The sequence below is a fragment of the Musa acuminata genome, chromosome BXJ1-4, assembly GCF_036884655.1.
Source record: "Musa acuminata AAA Group cultivar baxijiao chromosome BXJ1-4, Cavendish_Baxijiao_AAA, whole genome shotgun sequence".
Lineage (NCBI taxonomy): Eukaryota > Viridiplantae > Streptophyta > Magnoliopsida > Zingiberales > Musaceae > Musa > Musa acuminata.
In genome coordinates this window covers 17,670,973-17,695,425 of record NC_088330.1, presented here as the reverse complement: position 1 = coordinate 17,695,425, position 24,453 = coordinate 17,670,973, and the positions used below count along the sequence as shown (strand labels likewise).

At 38.4% G+C, this 24,453-nt stretch overlaps 2 protein-coding genes and 1 pseudogene across 5 annotated transcripts in view; 2 read left to right on the top strand and 1 right to left on the bottom strand.

Moving 5' to 3' along the window:
- Nucleotides 1–475: 475 nt before the first annotated feature.
- On the bottom strand, nucleotides 476–6,988 carry LOC135649996 (uncharacterized). 2 transcript variants are annotated; one of them, XM_065169022.1, is made up of 11 exons: nucleotides 6,854–6,951; nucleotides 6,593–6,642; nucleotides 6,403–6,501; nucleotides 6,205–6,313; nucleotides 6,035–6,116; nucleotides 4,502–4,587; nucleotides 2,006–2,109; nucleotides 1,788–1,918; nucleotides 1,609–1,702; nucleotides 1,163–1,218; nucleotides 476–760 (listed from the first exon to the last, which is right to left on the bottom strand). In XM_065169022.1, the coding sequence occupies exons 3-11, from the start codon at nucleotides 6,445–6,447 to the stop codon at nucleotides 664–666; spliced, it is 804 nt and encodes a 267-aa protein (XP_065025094.1). In that variant the 5' UTR covers nucleotides 6,448–6,501; nucleotides 6,593–6,642; nucleotides 6,854–6,951; the 3' UTR covers nucleotides 476–663. The 2 variants fall into 2 exon arrangements, with proteins under 2 accessions (XP_065025094.1, XP_065025101.1); XM_065169029.1 differs by lacking the exon at nucleotides 6,593–6,642 and having other exon boundaries at nucleotides 6,854–6,988.
- Nucleotides 6,989–7,249: 261 nt separating this feature from the next.
- On the top strand, nucleotides 7,250–12,398 carry LOC135649990 (bystin-like; annotated as a pseudogene).
- Nucleotides 12,399–13,152: 754 nt separating this feature from the next.
- The window catches only part of LOC103972977 (probable allantoinase), a 45,724-nt gene continuing 34,423 nt past the window's right edge, over nucleotides 13,153–24,453 (top strand). Inside the window, exons 1-8 of one of the 3 annotated variants that reach the window (XM_065169009.1) lie at nucleotides 13,153–13,315; nucleotides 13,635–13,728; nucleotides 13,878–13,998; nucleotides 14,927–15,000; nucleotides 15,833–15,966; nucleotides 16,067–16,103; nucleotides 16,305–16,390; nucleotides 17,172–17,231. In XM_065169009.1, the coding sequence (XP_065025081.1) occupies nucleotides 13,229–13,315; nucleotides 13,635–13,728; nucleotides 13,878–13,998; nucleotides 14,927–15,000; nucleotides 15,833–15,966; nucleotides 16,067–16,103; nucleotides 16,305–16,390; nucleotides 17,172–17,231 (693 nt within the window). In that variant the 5' untranslated portion in view covers nucleotides 13,153–13,228. The remainder of the gene's footprint in view (nucleotides 13,316–13,634; nucleotides 13,729–13,877; nucleotides 13,999–14,926; nucleotides 15,001–15,832; nucleotides 15,967–16,066; nucleotides 16,104–16,304; nucleotides 16,391–17,171; nucleotides 17,232–24,453) is intronic. The other 2 variants (XM_018821236.2, XM_009387403.3) reach the window with 2 other exon arrangements.

Here is a 24,453-nt window from a genome sequence, read left to right as displayed (position 1 = left end):
GGTCAACAGAAAATATATATATATATTTCTATATATATATATATATATATATGTAATATATTTCTAATATATATATATTACATGATGCTCTGAACAATGTAACAGGACAATTTATTTCTAATATAACTTGTCAAATCATCTTCTTATATAAATATAAAAAATCAATTTAATATTATAGAAAAACTAATCCATGAAAGCAGATGTGTCTTTTTCTCATCAAGCAATATATTATAAATTTCACCAATTACATTCGAGAAACCATTAAGAATTTCCTGTGATGAATATGACTTTTTTTTTTTTTTTTTTTACGTGGGCAGCTTATTCGAGCACAACAGAGAACAAAAAATTGTAGGCCAATTGACTTGATTTCTTCCATGAGTAGGTGACCAATGCACGCACAGGAGGAGATGCCTCCTCCCTATTACAGGACTCTAAACTAACGTGCCTTTCTTACTCGAGAGAGAGAAGACCCAAATGAACAGTTTAAAGTTGAAAACAGTATTTAACTTTCCTGAAATGTAACCAAATGCAAGAAGGTTGAGATGATTAACAAACTTCTGGTCGAAGACTGTAGAGAAAGGAAAAAGGAGGCTTTACAAAATGAAAAGTTGGGATATTTTGTCATGGTGGGGGTTCCTTATGTTCCCAGCATTGATAATTGAATTAATCGTCTTCGTCCGGATCAAAATCCTTGATCTTCACATCGGCATCTTCACCGTACTGGATGCAGTTGTCAATGCACGATAATACATACTGAATGCTGCATAAAAGAAAAAAGAATAGAAAAAGGTTAGTGTTTTTAAGGTTGGCTCAAGCCTGAACAATTATCAGCAGGAGGCTGGTCTTATCATCAGCAGGAAGTGGTGGCTAAGGATGCAAATAAAATCGATAGCTAATAGCACGATCAAATAAATTTGGACCCAGGGATGCGCAAATGCAGGTGAAGAATCTGATAGCAAGCTCGACAGCACATTGAAAACAGGAGCAAACAATTTGCTTGATCACCAAATTTGAAAAAGAAACTCTCAAAATCATAACGATGGCTGCCAAGCAGCAAAAAAATCCACAAGCACTTCAAATATCGATTGTGTATAAAACCACAGTTACCTCAATACTCTCAAATATAAGAAAGTGCTGGGTCTTTACTAGGATGTTTGTTTACCTGCTCTCCTTCCTTAAGTCGAGGGGTATAAAGTTGACCATGCTGTAGTCATCAATCTAAGAAAAGAACAAAGATTATAACAATTGCATAAACCAATAAGAAAGTTATGAATAGACTGAAGGCACTATTTCAACACCAAAGTAAAATTTATTTGATCATTACAAAGCTAAATCATTTGCATTCTAAAACCAAGTTCCAGTGTCTTAATTCATACACTAGTCATGTTTTTCTAACAATTCATGTCACGCATCAGATTACGCCAAAAAAATATTATATACCTAGCAACTCCAACTCCTTATTTATTTAAACACTGGGCCCCATATTTCCTATATTAGAAAATGTAGTAAACATTACAAAAGAATCTCGATAATACAGACCCACCAAAACCGGAAGATTTATAAACATATAACTAATTGATGTCAAATATATGTTGCTTTTACTCGTACCAGTTCTGCCAAAGCTTTATTCAGGTTTGCAAACCGAGGAGCCATGTGCTTATTCAACTCAGACAGCAGAATCTTTGCCTCTGGATTTAAGTAACTAAATCAAATGAACAAGAAGTAAGAACCACAAGTAACAACAGTAAAAAACAATACAACTAAAGCATAGACGAATAATAACCCACTTCTCAACATCCTTTTTATCTGTCACCAAGTCCATTTTTGAAAGAATGTTGACATGAGGTAGTTCAAGCTGAACCATCGCAGAAAGAGATGCCAGGCAACCACTTATATACTTCGGCACATCTGTCATGAACTGAAAAATGTAACAAATACAATTAAATAAATGTTCACCAGTTTGAATGAAAGACTTTGAACCTTACTAAGATAACTCGGGACAAACCTGTGAATCAAGCAAGTATACAGCACAGACATTGAAATTCTTGCGCTTTAGATGGTCCACAAAGTTCCGCAGAACAGGAACATGTGTAAAGAGTTCAATCTGACCTGGAGATCATAAAGTGACTATAAGCGGCAACCAAAAGTTGTAAATATGTTCCATCCTACCGGGCATGGTCAAGGTTACAACTTATAAATACCAGTCTGATACCAGATTCAATAATAACGGACAGGTAACTTATACTGGTTATAGATATTAATGCAATTCCCATTTCGTAAGTTATTCGATCAGTACAATATACCATTTTTTGAGCTGTATAGCTAGATAATAATCACTATTTTTTTTTTTTTTTGATGATATCCGACTATACAGATTAGTATCCTATACCACCTCGTATACTGGTACTGTATTGGTCCGTTAAGTTACCGGAACCAAGATTGGACCGGTATTTAGAACTCTAATGGCGCACAAATACAAACTGAAATTCCATAAAATTTGAATGTGTTTGATATAGACAATATATGTTACCGGAACCAAGATTAGTTAGATAATAATAATCACTATTCTTTTTTTAAATTTTTTGATGATATCCGACTATACAGATTAGTATCGTATACCACCTCGTATACTGGTACTGTATTGGTCCGTTAAGTTACCGGAACCAAGATTGGACCGGTATTTAGAACTCTAATGGTGCACAAATACAAACTGAAATTCCATAAAATTTGAAGTTTGATATAGACAATATATGTGCAAATCCAAGGGCTATCAATTTTATAATGGTTGATAAAATAATATTTTGTAATTCTTGCAAATATACCATTGTCTTTAGTAGCTAGTGTGATTTGTGTTCACTCAACAACAGTATGATGTTACCACTCATTTACAGACCAAAATATTTAAGACTATAATATCTTAACTTACACTTTTGGCTTAATAGAAACATGAATTCAAGATTTTCTGCAGCATTTAGCCATACCTATGTCATACTCAGGATGCACTTGGCCATGGGAACTCTCCTATTATCACTTCCCGATACCAGGCTTTGGGATACCAAACCACGATTGGGCAATCGATGGTGGCCCTATCAATTAGCCCAAACAATAATCAATTAGCCCAAACAATAAATTACGTGAAACCTGGAGTACATAGCGCAGGTTTATTCTAAAACTTGGCCAGGCCACACACAGGGAGAAGGTGGTTTACCGATTGTTTATTTCTAAACCTCACAGTCACTTCTTCTGATTTCCTTTAAAATAAATAGGAAGGCAAGATTCAAACATATGATACTAGTTCAAGTTTTCCTTTCTCTTAAAGATTTTCAAGTTAGTTGTCATTTTTTAAAAAAAGTATTATTTAAGCTTCTAGTATTGCACCTTTGCAACCAAGGTGACTAGACTTTAAGTGTGAAAGCAGCCTCTCCGAGAAATAGGGTTGCACAAATTGGACCTTCCTAGACCTCATATTGGTAAGAGCCTTATGTATAGAGTTCGTCATATTATTTTTTGAATTAACATTAAATGGTATACATGATAAAACTATGTTAATACTAAATCCATCTCAAACTAGATTAGTTTGATGTCTGACTTTGATCTTTGGCAAAGTTCTAGGTCTACCTTTATCAACTTACAAACACGATTTATGGGAACAATTACGTCTAATGTTCAAATATTGTTAAAATGCAAAATAGACTCGATAACAGAGACATACAATGTATATATATACATATACAAATGTTCTCTACGGATGAGAAATATACAAACCAAAGATGATGGGCTTTATGGGACTAAATACTTATGATCCATGAAGATTACATTCCTTTGCCAGCAGGTATCATTTAAATTCTACAGCACTGTACTGTAAGAGATCCCTAATGCACATAAAGTAAACTGTTTTACAATCCTAAGGAAGATAAGTAATTCGTTGCTTTTGTTGTTAAAGTTTGAAAGACCAATTTTTACCCATAATATCAGTTAAATTTGTATCTTTTTAGTACCAACAAACCATTTATGCAACCCTTGAGAAAAAATTGTCTTTAAACGGTTTTTGCTTTAGCATCTAACTATAATTGTTAAAATTAGAAAAATAATAATTATTTAAAACTATGTGCTGGCATCGAGATAAGCATAAACAACCACAATTTGAACTAAATAAAGTTAAGAACTCCATGATAAATTTGGAGTAGGCTGGAAGTGTGATAAGGTACCACTTGCATGCCACGATACTAGTTTCTCCTGTTATCATGATTGTTTAATCCATGATGCAGGCAGCACTATGCTAATGGCTAATGGGCATATGGTGGCACACAAAACTCTAACTTGGTTTTGCATCTTTGGGTAAAATTTAGCTAATGGCTAATCACTAACGTTTCACATGAATATCCATCATGGTAAAAATTAATTTATCCAATAACATCAATAGGAAGCATACTTGGTTTCTCCTTCTTATCATATACAAAGTCTCTCTAAAGCATAATATGTTTTATCTCAGTAATATTACCTGGACAATCAAACACAAGATAGTCATCATCCAAATAGTTGTCCAGTTCAACTGTCAACCAATCATCCAGGCTATCTTCTAGGTGCCTGAAAATACTTTAAGGAAATTCAAAATAAAACAAGAACAGAATGCAGCCTTCACAATAATGTTGCAGGTTCCTACCCAAATAATAAGATGATTATGAAGGAAAAAAGCAAGTTCTTCAAGCCATAACCAAGATCTCCACATCTACAAATCTAGTGTAGAATAGGATGCCCTAAAGTTTGTTTATCAAGAAGAAAAAATCTTTAAAAAAAGGCATGATGTCACAAAGACATAAATTCAAAAAAATTCAACCACATAAGAATTTTCAACACCATGAAAGACCAATGGATTTGTCATGAAACCACAAAAGCAGCTATTCAAAACCAACATTTGCAATTCCAAAAAGTAGTATAACCGCAATGTGAGTGAAATTTCTTCACATGCCCCTTGTAAGTCAGATGATATTTCCAAATCTAAGTGTTTAGAACTGCAGTTTTCAAATCACAATAGGATAAATGCTATTATCAGCATGACACAATGAAAGAAAAAAATCTAAAAATAGCATGTCCAGTTTGGAAAATAAAACATGCATTATCTTTAGCATATATGATAAGGTAAACGTATGACCATTCCAAATTTCACTAGACAGTATATGATAGTTTCTTTGCCTATCAGTATATTAGTTTGAAGAGCCTAAACTATACAAACTAAGACTGAACACAGCAGCCTCAAGGAAGTTAAAGTATAAAGGAAATAATTATACAAATCAAAGAAGTCAGAGTAGTAAACTAATCATTGGTCTCAGGTTGCAATAGAACTCTTAAGGACACTATGAACTACCGTAGGAGATTCAAACACATAGAACAAGCTGACGGAAACAAAGCTGATGGATGATGAAGCATGAAGATCAGGTTCTTCAAGTCACATGGAAGATGGGAAAATTATTTACTAGAAAAATATAAAGTCCATAGTATGGGTTGTAATGAGGTTTTCTATTAGGTGCTCCAGAGGTGGACTTTGTTATCATTCATAGTCCCATACATATATAATTCAGACGACTAGCAACACATTGATGTTTCCGCCATAATCAGACTCAATGTGTGAAACCAATGCATGAAAAACCCCCAAAAGTCAATCATACATGCATCTTGAATATACTTTGACAAGCAGAAAGCTTGGCAAAGCACAACACAAACCAATATGTCATAATCTACTCGGAGCAATTAGCAGTCTAAACCAAGTTATGGATATCTTATATATAAAAACATATGCATAATTCCCAGATATTTATTCCGTTTCAAGGTTCTGCAGAAAAAAATCATGCTTTTCTGATATTATTCTGTCTTCCATCAAAAAGCTTGACATAATCCTTTGAGGAATTGTGCATTTATATTCATTTTCTTAACTAGTCATTTCAATTAGTCTTTCAGGTTAAAAATCATCCAATTTGGGATGCTTTAATCAAACAAGGACATTGTTAGAAGAGAAGGAAATTATGTGAAAGGATACTCCATGCAATAGATAAGCCCCCCATTCGGGCCCAGTCCAAGTTCCTCCTTGACATCATCCAAGGATATGAGCTCTCTTATATCTGCATTTCGATAATATGACATCACAAGTAAGTCAACCATTTCAAGTAGTAGAACCTGGAAGAGAAGGAAGAATAAAAGAACACAAACCCATAGCGACAGGATAGTCGAAATTTTCAGCTGCTGGGTCTAAATTCACTATATGCATAGTCCTTCTCACGGTCTCGCAGTGTTGATATAAGCTAGAACAGTAAGTTGACTGCAGTACAAAAGAAGGCACATCGAGAAGCAATGATCAGAGTAGCGATCAGCATGATTCAAGCACCAACAGGGAAACAAATTCTTCACCTTGCCGCTTCCGGCAGGTCCAATAACAAGCTGCGCGAAGCCCATCGCGGACGCTTACGACTATCCTATCGGCTACTTGTGCTCCAGCTATTGCTTTTGCTGACAACGACGACGAAGACAGACTCAGTATAATCGGAAAAAGACGAGGACTGTGGCAGCATAAGCGGCAATCCAGATAGCTGCGGCGTACATCAGGTTGAGAAAAACAGAGAGTTGCATGTGTGCGTCACCAACCAACACCTGAAACGATTCAAGGATAAAGAATCTCCAGAAAAAATTCGTGTTATCATGTTAAATCGATCGATTGCATGATAAATCACTCCCTACAAACATCAATACCCTAACTTTACGACAGGGGCGAAGGGCAAACCAAAAGAGATCAACAAAACAAATTAAGATAAGGAAGGAGACGAAAAGATAGCGAGATTGGGGAGGAGAGATTCTTCACCACCTGTCCTCCTTCGTCGCAGTCTCTCCCACCCGTACTAGCTTCTAGGGCAAACAAGGCCACCGCAAGGGAAAATGACCGAGCACGGAAGCATAAATATAGCGCTCCTCCACGACGCGGTAATGGGGACGACTTTGATTACGAGCATACGTCTCACGCTCTCCAACACCTCCGCTCGTTAGGTCGATCGCGACCCATATCGTGGTCTCAGTCAATCCGTATTATATTTGTTATAACATATTTCTTAGGACTTCCTTTTTCTATGGACCGTCGATAAGGTGATTCGATCTAATTATAATATTTTTATGCTATGTTATAAATATTTTAATACTATAATATAAAAATATGAACCATTCAAAATTGAACCGAATCGATCTACCCAGACATCCTCTGCTTCTGCGTGTGCCGCCTAATGTGCCCGTGATACGTTGATTGGATTGTGATTTTTGTGACCTGATGAAATCTAAGCCGTCCATCAGACAGTCGCTATCTCGAGGTTCATCTATTTGCAGACGAACATCCGCCGGAGAACAGCACTAGGGTTTCTTGCTTCAAATCTTTCCTCTCCTCTTCCTCGCGTTGCTGCTTGCCGTCTGTGCTTCGACCTCCGCGGCAATGCCAGAGAAGGAGAGTAATGAGAATTCGGCACCGCCGCCGCCGCAACATCGCGTGGCCACAATCGTCTCCAAGAAACGCGCCCGCCCCCCGAAGCACCACTAGACCGAACACAAGGCAGAATCCTCCCTCTCTAGCCTTTCCTCCATGTTCTCCAATAACAAAGCTGAAGATGCATGCTTTGCCATTTCACAGTTGATTTGATCCCTAAGCTCCGAGATCCTGAAGGAAGCCGTCAACCAGCAGAAGGAAATCCTCCAGGAAGCGGAGGAAGAGAACTTCACCCGCTCTCCGCCGTTGCCGTCGATCCGTCGGTCGCCTTGAATAACGACGCGGAAGACGTGGATGAATTCGATGGGTTCTCCGAGACCCAGAGTCGGTATGATGGCGGCGAAGTGAGTTATCTTCGTCTTAGTTTTTCGGATTTGATCGGCCGTTGTTTAGAGTTGGAGATCTGTGTTTCCTTTTAGGTGGAGATTGATGAGGAGGACGAGAAAGGTTATGGCAGCATTCATGTCTACCAAGTCAGGACGCAGCTCACACTGGCGGACATCATCATCCAGAGGATCAAAGAGAAGGAAGCGGAGGTCACTTCTGGTCAGTTTAGTCTCCTTTGTTACTTGTGTGATTTTTCCTTGTTCACTTTATAATGTTCAGTGGTGGTTTTGGAATATGTTGAATTCACTGATATCTATCAAAACCCGGAAATTTGAAGTTACTATTTACATAGAAAGAAAGATGCTGTAGTTGCAGTCGGACTTGGAACAAAACAAATATTGATTGCTATGGTGCTCAATTTGTAACTGAAATTTAAAATCCAAGCTTAGTCCATCTTCTTCTTTTATTTTCCCGTGTGATATAGTTTGCTATGGTGCTCAGTTGGCCTCAAATTGACTTGATCAAAGCAAGTTGGCGAGACTCATATGTTGCATACTTTGTCATTTACTTATTTATTCACATGATTTTTTTGCTGCAATCTAGGATGATAAATGGAATTATCATTTGGTTATTCTATAAATTCTTATCTTATTTGCCAGATTGTTACATGTTAATTTTTTCTTCTATTTTGTTAGGTACCTATTGGACATTTCCATGTAGTTAACATTGAAAAACTTAAATATTTCTTTCACTTCAATATCAAATCTTAGAAGATTATAAAACCAAAAGTCAAAATTTAGTCTGCCAACTTTATGCCAGTGCTCTTGGCATGGTATCCTCTTCGGCATTTTGTTTTGGTAAAACATTGAAATTGCAGAGGTCTATTGAGTTTGGTACAAAGATATTTTTTTGCTGTGTGCAAATACCAATGTAAGTTGGTTTACTATGGGCCAGAACAGGGATCCTTGTTTGTGGGATGTGCCTTCTATAGCTGGCACAATAGTTACCTTTGTCCCACCATAGGAAAGGTCTGTTATCTGTAAAATTTCCTGCTGGGTGGGTATATCTGCATGGATTAAACAAGATGGATGTGAAAAACATGGAGTCAAAGCGTGACACAAGAAGTGTTCCTGATTGACATTGGCAGCAGGGATCTTGGCTATCCTCTCTCTCTCTCTCTCTCTCTCTCTCTCTTGGAGTTATGACTTCAATGCTACTTGCTAGATGTTATTAATCATTTTTACTTATCATATATTGACAAAGTGATTTTATCCTAGTGGCATGTAACATCCAGTAGAGTTATTTGCTGTTTCATGTCTCTACAACATCCAATAGATGGATTTATGTCTTGTACCATTTTTATATCTTGTATCATTTTTATGATTTTTTTTTTCTTATGAATTTAAGATCTGAAATCTTTTCAGTGCTTATGTTTTGTCACAGAACAACCTCTCCCTAAATTGGATAGTAGCATCATTGATCTGTATAAGGGGTATGTTTCAATCTTTCTCAATTTTCTTGTCGTTTCATCTTCCTGTACCTTATGTGATATGATGGTTGTAGGATGTTTTAACTTTTAGGTTATACAGTGTAGGCAAGCTGCTTAGTCGGTATACCACTGGGAAAACTCCAAAGGCCTTCAAACACATCCCGGCCATAGAATTTTGGGAGGATGTATTGTATCTAACAGAACCAGAAAATTGGTCTCCAAATGCAATGTATCAAGCTACCAAAATAGTCTCTTCTAACTTGAGTGTGAAAAAAGCCCAATGATTTTACAATCTTGTTGTGCTCTCACGAATCAGGGAGGATATAAGAAAGAATAAGAGTACATTTTGCTCTGTATCAGGCTCTAAGAAAGTCCGTCTATAAACCAGCTGCCTTCTTCAAGGGTGTTCTGTTATCACTTTGTCAGGTATGCACCTTTGGTTGCACAAATTTGATCAAGTTATATGTAGTCAGCAAATCATGTATGTTTGATTATTGGCAGTCGGGAACATGCACTCTTCAGGAAGCAGTTATCATTGGAAGCATTATTCAAAAAGTATCCATTCCTCCCCTTCATTCAACATATAGTGCAATTAAAGAATCTAGTTGTTGGAGTGGCTTGCAACTTGGTGATTTCCTTGGTTGACAAACCTCTTCTACGGATGCACAAATTCATCATTGTCCACAGTGCAGCTCTCATGAAGCTGGCAGAACTGGATTACTGTGGCACTACTATGTAAAATTAATCTAATCTTGTTACTCTTAACTCCAATTGAATCATTTTCGGTGGATGAGCAAATATTGGTTACTTCGCTGTTTTAGTAATTACTTTTATGATTCTGGCATTTATTTGTTTACCATACATGATATATCCAACATCTATTTTTTTGTTTATTCTCTACCCTCTGAATGTATGTTACCTAACCATACACTTTAGTGGTGTTGACAGGATTTAAAATACAAAGTAAGATTGTAAGTTACATGTCATGTCCTTTTGTCCAAATGCAGTTTAACTTGTTTGTTCTTATGAGAAAACTGAACAAAGATTTGCCTTCAAATTTAAAATATCTAACATATTTAATTCCTGTGTTGACTATGATAAATTGGCCAACTTTCAGCATTCTGTTAATGATCTCTTATTCATAATTTAGTTTTTTAAAGTAATATGCAACTGTGATGTCATAGATGAGTATGCTGAGTTTCTTCCTTGCTATTTTCTTGATATTGAATGCTTTGTCTGCAATAAGTATTTTCACAGTATGCCAATTCTTTGTCTGCAATGAGCCTGGTTGATGTATGTCATTAGCCATAGGACAATATAATGGAAAATTATTTTTCTTGTTGCTGCCAAATGCAACCTTGGTACATGGCTTTGTTGAGAACAGTGTCTTTTACCTTTTTAGGTCTATTTACATATTTTGTCTTGTACGCACTCAACTAAGAAGGTCCTATAGATAAAAGTCTCCCTTCAGAATGATGTTGTCATTTCAGAATATCAAAAATTAGGTCCACCTTTCTTCCTCTGATAATTTGATGTGAGAAGGTTTTCATGGACTTGGATTTAATGAACTTCTATGAAAAGAAGGGGTAAGATGTGTGATAATGTTTCTTCTTTGTTAATGAAGTGATTTGTGCTGCTTTGTCTTTTGGTAGATGTAGTAGTGAACATTAGGCATTTAGCTTGAGCTATATGTGCATTGATTTAGTTGCCTATGTATATAAAGGAGGCATGATTATCTACTGTAGAACTTAATGCTGTCTATCAATTTATTAATCCTTTTCTCGGCAAGAAATATGCATTACCATATCGAGTGCTGGATGTGGTAGTTGCACATTTCATGAGGTGCCTGGAGGATACAAGAATCATGCCTGTCATATGGCACCAATTAGTTCTTGCATTTGTGCAAAGGTAGTAACTCATTCAACCTGTGCTGACAAGTAGAACAATTATGTTTTATAGGACATGCTCTATGATTATGTTTTGTTATAACCATTTATTTAAAGTGCCTTTATGAGTAAGGGCGATACTCAACAGGTACAAAAATGAATTAAACAAGGATCATAAGGATGATCTTCAGCGGTTAATATAAAACCAGAAGCATCACTTGGTATGAAATTAGTACTTGTTGCAGTTTTTAAATGATTTTGAATTGAAGCATCTGCTGATTTCTCCTATTGTGATATTTACTTAGGTCACTCCTGAAATCTGTAGAAAATTGAAGAATAGCTGGAATCATGGGGAGGAGGATGATCCCATGGCTACATATATCCTTGTCAGTGTCGTTTTGATAAAATCTAGTTGGTTGCTTGTACAATATTTCTGATGTCATTGTTTTCCTTCTACTTTCTCATGTATCTTGTTCGAATTATACGTTTCTTTTCAACTAGTCACTAGTTGGCTTTTATAGAACTTCACCTTTTGGGTCAGCTCTATAATTTACGAGCTGAAAACTATCAGTTAACCTTTTATGTGGTGGAAAATGGTTACACTTTTTCCAGTTGGGTTCTATTTTTATTATCTTTGGTTGTTTAACCTAGACTTGAGATGTATCATCTTTTCGCCCACTGTGTGGCCATTACTACCTTGACTAGCCTTACCTTTACCTTTTTCTGTGATCAACAAACCAATTGAGGAGGACAGATGGGACTTCCCAGAAGTCCCAATGGTCGAAGATTAGGTAATTCCGTCTACTCTTGGCTATAGCTTCAAACTTTGTTCATTGCTCTTCTGATTCATTTTTGCTTTTGCAATGTTACAGATGCCATAACCCCATGGGATCTTCCACTTATATACTTGGAACTGCTGCTGTAGAGCCAGTGTTTTGTGGTTATGTGAGAGTTGCAGCTCATTATTTGCCTCGAAGGCTGCTGCGATTGGTGTCCCAATGAATGATTTGGTTGAGAGCTAACATATAAAGGCCATAAATATATCAAAGCAATTGTTTGGGAGAGTCAATGGTGTGGTTATGTGATTCTTGTACAGCAGCGTTAAGAGGTCATACATCTGCGTGCCTTTTCCTGTTACCTATTATTGTTTATGGTTTCATTTAAGGCGTTAATTTTGTCATGGATTAATCTACTGATGATTTAATTAAAATGATGGATTCCTTTCCTGTCACCAAAAGAATTCTCGGATAAAAGGAGGGACTTTTAATATTATTATCGTTATTTTTTTAATCTTATTATTGGCCCTATGCTCACTTAAAAATCATTGGGAGGAAATAATAATAATAATAATAATAATGTTTGAGCCTAATTGTTGGCAATTAGCAGACCAGCAGTCACGAATCCGAATGGAGATCTTCTACCGTTCATATGTACCCTCGTGTCTACGTAGCAATACTTTTCTACCGTTGAGGCGTACTCATGAATCTACCCGTGTAATGACCTGAGGTCAAGATGGGGCCCGACGCGTGGGAACCACCTTTCTCTCAAGGTTAGCTTGGGAGTTCGTGATCAGGCGAGTAAGCGAAGAAATTTTGGGATGAATATTCCGAGTGACGGCGAGACGGTGGAATCCAACGCCTCTCCACGGCATCTCGACCGAAATATTCGCAATTGTTTATTCTGACATAACAACCCTCGTCTTTTCAGAAAACACGCCATTCGTCTACCAGCAGGTTCGTTGCCTGCGTGTCTCTATCAGCAGCCTCGCATAAAATATTGGAGTGATAATACCAGCAATCCTCGTGAACAAGTACGGTTTACCTGCAGACTATTTTAAGCCACCGAACCATCCGGTAGACGAAGCGTTATATACCGTCCGATCTGGGAATCGAGACTTACTCGTTTCCGATCCTGACGCTTCGCGAAGTAACACACCCGACTCTTCGAGAATGAACTCAAATTGGGAACAATCGAAAGCGAAAACGGGGCGAGAAGGAAGGAGAGGGGCGAATGGGTGATGTACTGAGATGGAGGGTGCTTCCGATGCTGGTTTTACTCGCCTCCTCCCTCGTTCTCTACGTCAGAATCCTCCCCAAGGTCCATCTCGCCACCACTCTCCTCCTTCCTTTTCCTTGTTCCAGAATCAAGACAAGCTTGGCATTTTGTCGCAAACAGAGACACTAGGTGTCGCTGCATAACGTCTTTCTTTGCCTTTGGCTAATGTCTTTAAATTGACGTCTATTATTCTCATTTAATGAACTTAGATAGAAGTTCCTTATAAGAGATGGACGTTACTAGGTCTCGATTGTGTTTGTGGTAGAGAGAAACGACCAAATCTGTGCTTCCTTCAAATTTCCGACCATTGATTGATTGGAAAAATCAGCCGTTGAACCTTTTTAGTTTTCCTGTGTTACAGAAGTCAATCAGTGAATGTAGCCTTCTACCCTATGATCACTACTGGATAACCAGCAAGCGCATTGTTACACCTCAGGGTGTCATAAATGGTGCAGGTATGTTCTTTATGAAACAATAGCTTATGTGATTGAAATTTATGAAGCATTGCATTAGCTCCCGATTCGGTTCCCATATGCATGATTATGTGTGAACAGTGAATAGCTGCTATTAACTTCTACTTCTTTCTGAACTTTTCGATGGTCAGTGGAGGTAAGAGACGGGAAAATAGTCTCGGTGGTTGAATCAGACTATCAGAAGGGGTCGTTACTTGGACGAAAGGTTGTGGATTATGGAAATGCAGTCATCATGCCTGGTCTGATTGATGTGTATGCAATCACACCTTTTATCAATTTATTACCTTGCTGATACATGAAAGCATAATTGTAACTTAAATTCTGATGTTTGGAGTCAGAATGCAAACTATTCTATTGTATCAGCAGATAGGTAACATGTAGTTAGATTACCACTGTTATCCTTGCTCTTGTTGGCTTTTCCCTTGGAATTGTCTTTCTGTATTTTTCCTAGGTGCAAAAGTTTGGCATTGCATATAGAAGTGACCAATTATGAATTTGCAATTTGGTAAATGAAAATAGCATAAAGTGCTAAAAGAGTGCTAAGCTCCAAAAGATGTGAATAGTACCTCTGTGTGCCTGTCTTGGTATTAATTATGAACATTTTATGCTGAATCATTTACTCTAATTTGATCTCATACTTCTATATTAGTGACTATCGGCTATTTACTGATCCCTATAATTACAACTATGCACTATGAGCTTTTGCTGTGAACTTTTTTATGCTGGTCAATTGTCAATTTATGTACCAAGTTGACTTTTAGTGATGTACATTTCTCAAGTGTTTTAGGCGAAAACATCTGTTTATGATTGTTTAACACTTTTGAAAAATTAGATTTATGTCCCATCTTGTGATCTTCAGCATGCTAGGAATTTTTAATTTCATGTTGGCCAACAAAGTATAGTACTAATGTTGACTTAAATAGCACTTGGAACTGACATTTTTTTATTAGTGGTTTTGTTACTGAATCATGTGGCGATGAACCATGACTAATGTCAGATCATACATAACATTTGGTGCAAGTTGATTTTGCAAAATATTTGATGCCCTGTTGATTCTTTTATGTATGACCATTTGCTTCTCTCTTGATACCTAGATATGCTTTTATAACTTTATCATTTTATCTAATGAATTTAGAACAACTTTTATAATTAATTTGGTGGATGTGCTTCTGTGCAACAGTCATGCACATCTTGATGAGCCTGGAAGAGTTGAATGGGAAGGATTCTCTTCAGGAACTAAAGCAGCTGCTGCAGGTACATAGCAAAAGTCTCTGTTGATCAAGATTCTATAATATCACATATAGATTGGCAATGACATACTTGAAATTAATGTAGGAGGTTAACTAACATGGAGATTGATGTTGTTGTAAGTATTGGATATAGGTGCACTGGAGTTAACATAAATCTCTGAAATTCTAGTCTATATATTCACAAGAATGCATCCTATGTGCAAAATTACTAATATTGTCACCAACTAAATCTTGTTATAGTCCACTTATTTACCAATAAAAGTATTGTATAACAGAAATACAGCCACAGACAAATATATATAACCTTCTGCACTGTTTAGGCATAGCTATTTGAACCCATATTCTATGAAACCACCTTCAGGTAAACATCTATTTTGGTTGACTTGATTTTCATTAATTTTAAGCACTAAGAGTTAAACACTGGTACAGTTCATATTCCAGTATATTTTTCAGATTCTATTTGCCAACAAAGAAAAAGCAGAACATAATTAATCAGATGGATCACTGCAATCCAATCAGCCAGTAGGCCTATCATTTTCCTTTTCAATCATTGATATAATTAAATAGTTATACTCCCTAATGGACTTGGCTTGATTTCTAGTTTCTTGACTTCTAAATTCTGTTGTTATCTTGGCAAATTGGAGTAAAAGTTAATGATGTTAGACTGATATCTGGTTTCATCTTGACAATAATATCATATTAATTGATTTTACAGTAAGATATATTAACTTACTTGTTCTGATGGTTATACTCTTTTTCGTATTATATTAATTTGATTGTGATCCAAAGGTTGACTGACTATATCAAGATTGTTCTCTTGATCCTTTGTGCTGCAGGTGGTGTAACAACACTGGTAGATATGCCTCTAAACAGTTTTCCTTCTACAGTTTCCGAAGAAACATTAAGAATGAAGGTCCAGTTTTTGATGATCTTGGTCTGCATCAATCTAGTATATTGTCAACCTATGACAGTATGACTAGTATTTTGTTCTGCATCAATCTATGTGATCAAAATTTTCTCACTTAGACAGTTCTTCTCTGCTAATTCATCAAATTCTGTACATCAATCAGGTTGAGGCTGCACAGAAGAAAATTTATGTGGATGTTGGTAGGTTTTGAATCATCCATGTAGAAGATTAAATCACAAAAATAATGTCTCAGTATAGCATTTTTCTTACTTTATAATTTCGAAAGAACTATATTTAAGGTTTTATTTGCTTTCTGCTTTGGAATATTTTACTGTTTCAATTGTCATCTCTAAGGCCCTTATGTTTATCATTTGTTTATTTGTTAATTTGTTGGCATGTAGGTTTTTGGGGAGGTTTAGTTCCACATAATGCCTTCAATACAAGTATGTTGGAGGGTCTCCTACATGCAGGTGCACTTGGTCTGAAGGTATCCAACAATGCTGCCACTTAAACGGTTTTTGGATTGATACTTGATGATGCAGCTTCCAAGGGCGTTTTACCAGCTACTCTGTTTCATATCCTTCATTAATTGATGATGACAGGTTATGAATTGGAAGAGCTAGAGTTGTTTATTTGGGACCACCTTAAATGAAATACTATACCATAATAGTTATGAATAAGATTTATGAGAAGTTTCCTAGTTCTCCCTTCTCCTACTCTTCTGAACCATCTTGAAATTATACTTGAATATATTAGCAAATTAATTCACACAAGCCCAAAAGCAGGCCTAAAGTTATCTGGCTGTTTAGTTTGTCAGATAATAATTCACATGAATGCATAATAATTTCAGAGACATGATTGCCGAATACAAAGAATTTACACTAGTATTATTCTTACAAGAAATTATTGCACTAATTGTAGATTTAGCAAGAAAAAGTGTGTTGCAATTCAGTAGCAAGGCAAGATGTATTTTGACTGTCTTAGAAATTGTTAACAAAGTCAGTATTATTCTTCATTCCTATTCAATGTTGGCAATTGATGATAAAGAAGAATAGTGGTTATGCTGTTGAAATTGTACTCAATTAAGAGACCATATAAATGATGGCATCTAATCAGCAATTTAGTATGAACTAAAATTCTGCAAGTATTTTGGTATAATTTAGAGTTTAGTCATTACTAGTGGTAGAAATAGAATACTTGAAAATGAGTTTGAAATAGAATCGGACATCAAAATTCTGACTTTTCGTTTTTCTTTTTGCTCTGTGGAGTCTTTTATGTGCCCTTCAGGAATAAATGACTTCCCAATGACAAATTCAACACATATCAAGGTTTGATTCATAACCTTCTCTCTTTAAAAGTCATCCACTATAGTTATTTCATATCTTAAGAATTCCGATGTGCTTGCATTTTTAAATTACTTGGATAGTTGGTAACTTGATATGCTTCTGCTGATAATTTGACTAACCATTTAATAGCCATCTAAAACAATGTAAATTTAGTGCTTATTTATCTCTCAAATAAATCAATTATTAAATTTCTATGAAAACTTGAAATTTTTTTCCTGTATTCTAATGTTTTATAATTTATGCGTTAGTTTGCTCATACATTCTGACTTGGTTATTCAGTTCTAACTAACGTGGTTAACTACTTGTTTCCAGAACCTAGATTGATTGTTTTTGAATCACTTTTCTGCTTTTGGTCATAACTTCTTGACTCTGTTAGTGGAATTACTGATTAACATTAACAATTTTTATGGGTAGGAGATCCAGCTGGTCATTCTCATTCATAATGTAGATTTATGGAACATTATCATGACAGATGACTTTTACATAAATTAAGTTCAAGTTAGAAAAAATAATGTGCATCTTAGTTTTAGTATTAGTATTCGTGCATCAAATTGTTGCTAGAGTTGGTTCTTTTTGCTGTAGGTGTATACCTTGAGGCTCTTTAAAAAACCTGCAAGCTTGAGCCATAAATCTACCTGGATTGCTTTAATGTTTGGTTCGATAAAAAATAAATCTATAGGATACTATGAGCACAATTCAGGTCAAATGCATGGATCTCAAAGCCTTTTAACTCTTTTCGTATGATTTTTTACTTGAATTGGACACCTCTTCTCTAACGACCATATCCATTGTTTATCATTGTGGAAAAGTGCCTAAGATGGAACATATAAAAACTTTGGCCGAGGTGTCACGGACTTAGTTGGTTTTGCCTAAGTCGTGCGGCACCTATGCATGTCCGTCCGTAAAGGTCAGCTTTCCCGAAACCTCCCATGGTCCCTTAGAACCTACAAAAGAGAAAACTGGTTAGAGAAAGCACCTCACTCGGGATCCACAAGCAAACCTTTCAGGAAACACTTCATAGACAATGCAAATTATAAACAGACTTTACAAGCTCTGAACGGTTGCATAACAAACGGTTAAAATGGTCCACTACAGACCGAATATCTCTCACAAGTGTCCACATGATACAACCTTTATTTACAAGCCTAAGAAGACCACCAAACCCAATTAAAATGGGGTTGTTAAGCCTTTGATCGTCTCTCTACATGCTGTGCAAAGCATGAACAAATCAAAAGACACGGACATACATAAGTATTTTATTAAACATCCTGTTTAGAACTTTGTCCGTGACATTCTCCCCCACTTATTCCTTCGACGTCCTCGTCGAAGCTTTTGCCAACACTGCAACTCCTCGCCTTTGTTGAGTCTTCAATCTTCTGCTCCAGCTGCAATGCGCCTTTTGGCTCTTAGCTGCTCTCCGCTGCTGTTTTTGAGTAGTCGAACTTTTGATCTGCTATGCTGCTTCAACTCGCCAATGACTCTGACTCTAGTGTGGGGTTGGCTGAGTTGTGCTGATCTCTGTTGGTTCCTGCGGATCCATTAGATGAAGGAAAAGACCATCCTTACTATGCGTCAGTCTCTCAAATGCTTCATGCTGCTTGAACTGGGTGGATGCTTGTTAGAGCTTTAACGAGCATCGCCTCGTAAACTTCTAAAGTTTTGGGTCATTCCTCTTAGTGATTTAAAAAGCGCTAGGCGCCAAGGTCCAAAAACGCTCGAGGCGCTAGGTGCTCGCCCGAGCGAAGTGAGGCGCTAAAATATAAAAATATATAATATAATTAATATAATTATTTAAATAAAAAATATGCTATTAAATTAAGAAAATCGAGTACAAAATCACAATGTCATATTAATAAAAAGTCTCAAAAATCAAAATAATAAAATTTTACATCAAATCTATTGAGTTGCTCTGTACACTTGCCATTTATTCTGAAATCTAACAATAATTTTAAATAAATAAAAATTAATAGTATTAAAATCAAAATAATATATTATTAATCTAATAAATAAAAATACTATTATTAGTATACAGTTAGCAGTATACTGTTAATATACTGTTAACAGTATAGTGAGAAGAGTGTGAGAAGACCGAGGCTGCTAAGGCAACGACAGCGGTAGTGGGAGCGGGAGCGGGAGCGGGAGCGACGAGCAATAGCGGGAGTGGGAGCGGGAGCTACGAGCGGCGAGCGACGACAACAGCGATGAGCGACGATTGTGGTAGCGGCGAGTAGCGACAATGGCAGCGGCAGCAGAGAGCAACGACAACGGAGAAGAAATCTCGACGGCAAAATCACGAGTGTTAGGGTTGGGGAAGTCGGGGAAATCGTGAGAGGGAGCCTATCGGTGATTTAGTTGGTTCGATTGAACCAACTAAAGCACCGGAGACTGAACCAGACGTAAAACACTGGTTCGGTCGCTTGGTTTAACCCGGGCGCTCGCCCGAAGCGCCCGACGCCTGGGCTCGGGCGAGCGCCTAGGCGGCGCCTTGTTGAAGCGAGGCGCTCGGGCCTCGCCTCGCCTCGCTCGAGCGCCTAGGCGAGCGCCCGAGCGCTTATTGAAATCACTGATTCCTCCACAAAATTTGTCCATCGACTCTTTTTTTACTTAGTTGTCACTTCCAAGTAGATTCGCATCACTTCCTCTTTCGATTGGCATTCTGTTGAGAAATGAAGCGAATAATCTACTCTCAGTAGCACTGATCACCATTGGTAAGGATTTGACAACTATTGTCATCTAATATCTTCGAAGGATCTTTGAACTTGTGTAGGGCTCCTCTACTGGATAGATAAGAGAATTGGGGTACTCGATTTCACCCATTCTCTTAAGAGTTGAGAAGACAATTGTTACTTGACTTCGCCTGCCTCCTCAAGGGTTGTATTCCATGCATCGAGCTGGTTACTGACTTTTGCTTGCTCTTTGCTCACACTTCTGAAGCACACGAAGTGTTTGCACTCCTTGCATTGAGTTAGCTACTGTGATTCACCTTCTCAATGACATCGAACTTCTAGAACGTAGGAAGTTTTTACCCCAACTTGGAGTAAGTCTCTAATAGTTTTGGTCGCCTCTGGGATTGTACCGTCTTCTCCATCAACCCTACCGCCTACTCCATTGAGTAACAAAGGTACAACAGCACGTACTGCCTGCTTCGTTCCTTAGTCGTGCACTCTTGCATGACCCGAAGTTCTTCACTTTCAGCTATTTTGATGAGAAGCTCATTGACACCGGTCTTACGAAGTTCCTTGGTCTTTACCCTTCAGCCTTGTCTTGGTACTTGGAGTTTGCCTTTGCATGCTCCACCTTCTCGGCCCCTTTCACGACCAAGCGCTCTCCCTCCATGAGAGCAAGGGATCAATGACATTTACGGAAGTCTCGCCTCTGCAGTACCATGGCGTTGCCCATGGCCCTTCATGATCAGTAGATATGTCTCTATGACACTCCTCCGAGTCCACCTACATTCTAACTGATGCTTGATTTTGGGTAGTTAAGTCCCTCTGGGCTCATCGTCGCTTCCTCGCCCCTTTCGACCCCCTGCTTCAACACTTCTGTGTTCTCCAAGCAGTTCCCTTTGGTCGATGGAGAGACAGACTAGAACTCCTGCATGGCCTCTGTCATCATGTTGTAGGGTTTGCACTGATTCTGTTCTCCTTAGTTTCCTTAGTAGCAATGTTTGCTTACTCGACCTTGTCCTTTGACTTGTCAAGCTCCCTTAAGCGAATATAGGCTCTGGAGCAGTCCAACTCTCCAGCTGCTTTAATGATACCTCTGTATGATCAAGTCCCTCCCCTGGGACTCACTAGTACTTGCATTCGAACTTTTCCCTCGGTGGTACACATCCCCCATATACTGATGACCAAGGCTTTCATCCGATGCACGCACGGAAGACCCGCCTCTGTGGTACCATGGCCTTCACTCGAATCTATAGCCCTTCTTGCCGTCGTGTTGTTCATCGAAGTGGAGCTCCCAGTAGCTCCCGATCATACCTCCGTATGATATAGTCCCTCACGGGATTATGTCGTGTGTATCGCATTACCACGAACTGTTCCACCACGATCCGCTGCACCTTGTCGCCTCCTGGTGACATCTCCATTGCATTCTGATCCTTATGGGATGAACTCAAATTGTGATCCCTCCATGTGTGGCCTCTACCAATACATCGCAAGGTCTCTTCCACCTTCGATTTTATTCGCTCCTTTGGTAATCAACCTTCATCTACCCGCTCTTGGGTCACACTTAGATGAAGCACCGCTCTAGGACAGTCCGTCGCCTAGTAGCTCCCGAAGTCCACCAACTTCGCTGAAAATGGTGCACCATCGTCTGGATCCTAGGCCTCTGCCCCCACCAGCATAATTTTCGTTGCGCACCGCTTCCTTCATGGCAACTTTAATGGCAACACTATGGCATATTCTTCAAGAGCACTCACCTCCGCGTCTTCTTGCCCCGTGCCAAGGTCTTCTGAACCCAACTTCGCCTCTGCAATTTGAGTCACCTTAGTTCCTCCATCAAATGCTTCTCTGAGATAAGGTGCATGTGCCCAGAAGCTCTCTTCGTCTTTGGCACCATGCAAGATAAGTCCGCTCTATCAGAATGAAGGACCCATGGAACAACATAGTCCGGCTCTTGCCTCTGCAAGAGTTCATGTCCTTGACCTCTATCCAAGGAAAGCTCTGTGCCTCTGCTCCATGTTCCATCTTTTATGCCGGCTCACTTCATGCGGCTTAGGTACTTTGCCAAGTTACACCTAAGTTGCTCCGCTCCTCGTTTTTGCATTGAGTTGATGGTGGCCCTCGTGCTCATCATTCCACGGGTCAGCCCTCCCTTGAGTCTGATCTCCATATCGACTCCAAGTGTGCCTTCGTTTGTGTTGCTGCTTTGGGTCGCTCCCCCACTTGATCTCGTAATGCATCCACTAATGCATTCTCTCAAGCGAAAATATGCGACGACTCCTCGCCGCTCGCTCGGTCCATTGAGCTTCATGGAGTTGTTGTTTTTGAGGTATTACTCAACATGTGCGGTCTATTGCACGTGATTCTCCCTCTAGAGAGCTGGGACTTATCCATCCTGGATATCTATCCCGTTGGAGCAACATTTCTTTTCGTTTCCTTCTCTCTGAAAGTTTCGTAGACCACCATTCCCTTGGACTACTTCGATTTGCTGAACAAACTATGTATTGTTCTGCCTCCTGCAAACGCACTTGCTAGATTGCGACTCCACGTCAATACAGCCCCCGCTGCACCACTCAAGGCCTAGCAACATGCTGAACTCGCTGCACACTTCAGCCTCCTACGGACGTATCCTTTTCATGTCGAAGAGAAAGTTCCAATGCTCCATGGCGCCGAGTTTCGATCGCCTTGGGATGGCCGCGAACATTCCATCGTCCACATACAAGCCCTTGCATGAGTACCGAATTCTTCGAGTTAGCAATTCCCTTCACCTCTATGAGCTTTGCACAACTCTTTCGGTCATTGTGCAACTCATTCCACCTTGTATGGTCTCATCCTTTACCAAGCGCCTCGCTTGCCTTGAGCACCATCAAGTGTAGTTGTCAACGTCGAGCCGTAGCTCGAACTTAGCCATCCGAACCTTTGTGCGCTACGCATTCTTCCAAGCTTGCTTGTTCTCGTGTTGCCTCTTGCGCGAAGGGTTGGCCATTCCTCTGAATGTCAATCTTGGATGCTCGCTATTCCGAGCGACTCCTTTTCCCTAGGACAGTCAGCACACGCAACCCCGTTAGGTCCCCTGCATTTGCATGCCAAGTGTTTTTATGAGTGCTTGTCCCGCTCTGATACCATCTGTCACGGACTTAACTGGTTTTGCCTAAGTCGTGCGGCACCTATGCGTGTCCGTCCGTAAAGGTCAGCTTCCCCAAAACCTCCCATGGTTCCTTAGGACCTACAAAAGAGAAAACATGTTAGAGAAAGTGCCTCACTCGAGATTCACAAGCAAACCTTTCAGGAAACACTTCATAGACAATGCAAATACAAACAGACTTTATAAGTTCTAAACGGTTGCACAACAAAGGGTCAAAATGGTCCACTACAGACCGAATATCTCTCACAAGTGTCCACATGACACAACCTTTATTTACAAGCCTAAGAAGGCCACCAAACCCAACTAAAATGGGGTTGTTAAGCCTTCGATCGTCCCTCTACATGCTGTGCAAAGCATGAACAAACTAAAAGATACGGACATACATAAGTATTACATTAAACATCCTGTTTAGAGCTTTGTCCGTGATAGAGGGTCGGTATGAGCTTCTTAGGAAGAGACATGGTAGCTCAACTAAGATTTGGGAGGCAAGCCATGAAAAGGAGGGGCTTATGTTAGACATGTTAACTGGTCATGTACCTGAAACAAGAAAGATGTGATGAAGAACTAATTGTGCAAACCTTTCTAAAGTAGCCTTTATCAAGTTAATTAAATATATAGTTATCTTTTTAGGCACACACATTTCCAATTGTCAAATTTGTTAATGTTCTTCTCTTCTAACATGGCAGAAAAACCAAATAATGGAGGAGGTCTTGTTTATGTTAGGTATGGATGGTAATGTTGAAGGACAAAGTTTGAAAGTTCATAGATATGAAATATTAAAAAGGAATGGAGTGTGTGAATAAAAGGTACCTTCAAACACTGTATACTTTGCTGTATCAAGATTCAGTAGCAATGTACTTGGAACTGACCCATCAAGTGAAAGAGAAATTTATCAGATACTTAGTAGGTGCATTCTACTAAAAAGAAGGTTGATATTCTTGTAAGAAGCCTTCAGTATCTAGGACTTATATAATTCTTTTAGAATTGTATCTTAATAAGACATATCAACTATGTAGGACTTTTGCTTTGACCAGTTACAGGATATAACTCTCCTACCGTGATTTTTTTCCAATTTGAGGAGAAAAGGACTCTCAAAGAAGAAAAAGAGAGATGAAAACAAGAATGAAGTAAACCATCACTAGATTAATTGCATAAAAAACAGTCTCCAGGAGTAACATCAAGGCTACACAGGTATTTATATTCAGAATTGTAGGAGATAAGCTAATATCATCATTCCACAAACTTATATTAATAATGAACTCTATAACAATCAAAATATGTTTCTAATAGGTAAAAATTGCCTATCTGTGTGATATAATTAATCTAAACACTAAATAATCTTAAGATCTCAGATGCCCAAGAATAGCTATTATGATTAAGGATGAAAATTCTGTCT

Excerpts from the sequence above, each read along its gene's own strand:
- LOC135649996 (XM_065169029.1), bottom strand. The coding sequence starts at position 6,447 with ATGGGCTTCGCGCAGCTTGTTATTGGACCTGCCGGAAGCGGCAAG. Across the intron at positions 6,314-6,402 it reads GACCTGCCGGAAGCGGCAAG|TCAACTTACTGTTCTAGCTT; the intron begins GTGAAGAATTTG and ends TTTGTACTGCAG. Across the intron at positions 1,703-1,787 it reads GATAAAAAGGATGTTGAGAA|TTACTTAAATCCAGAGGCAA; the intron begins GTGGGTTATTAT and ends CATTTGATTTAG.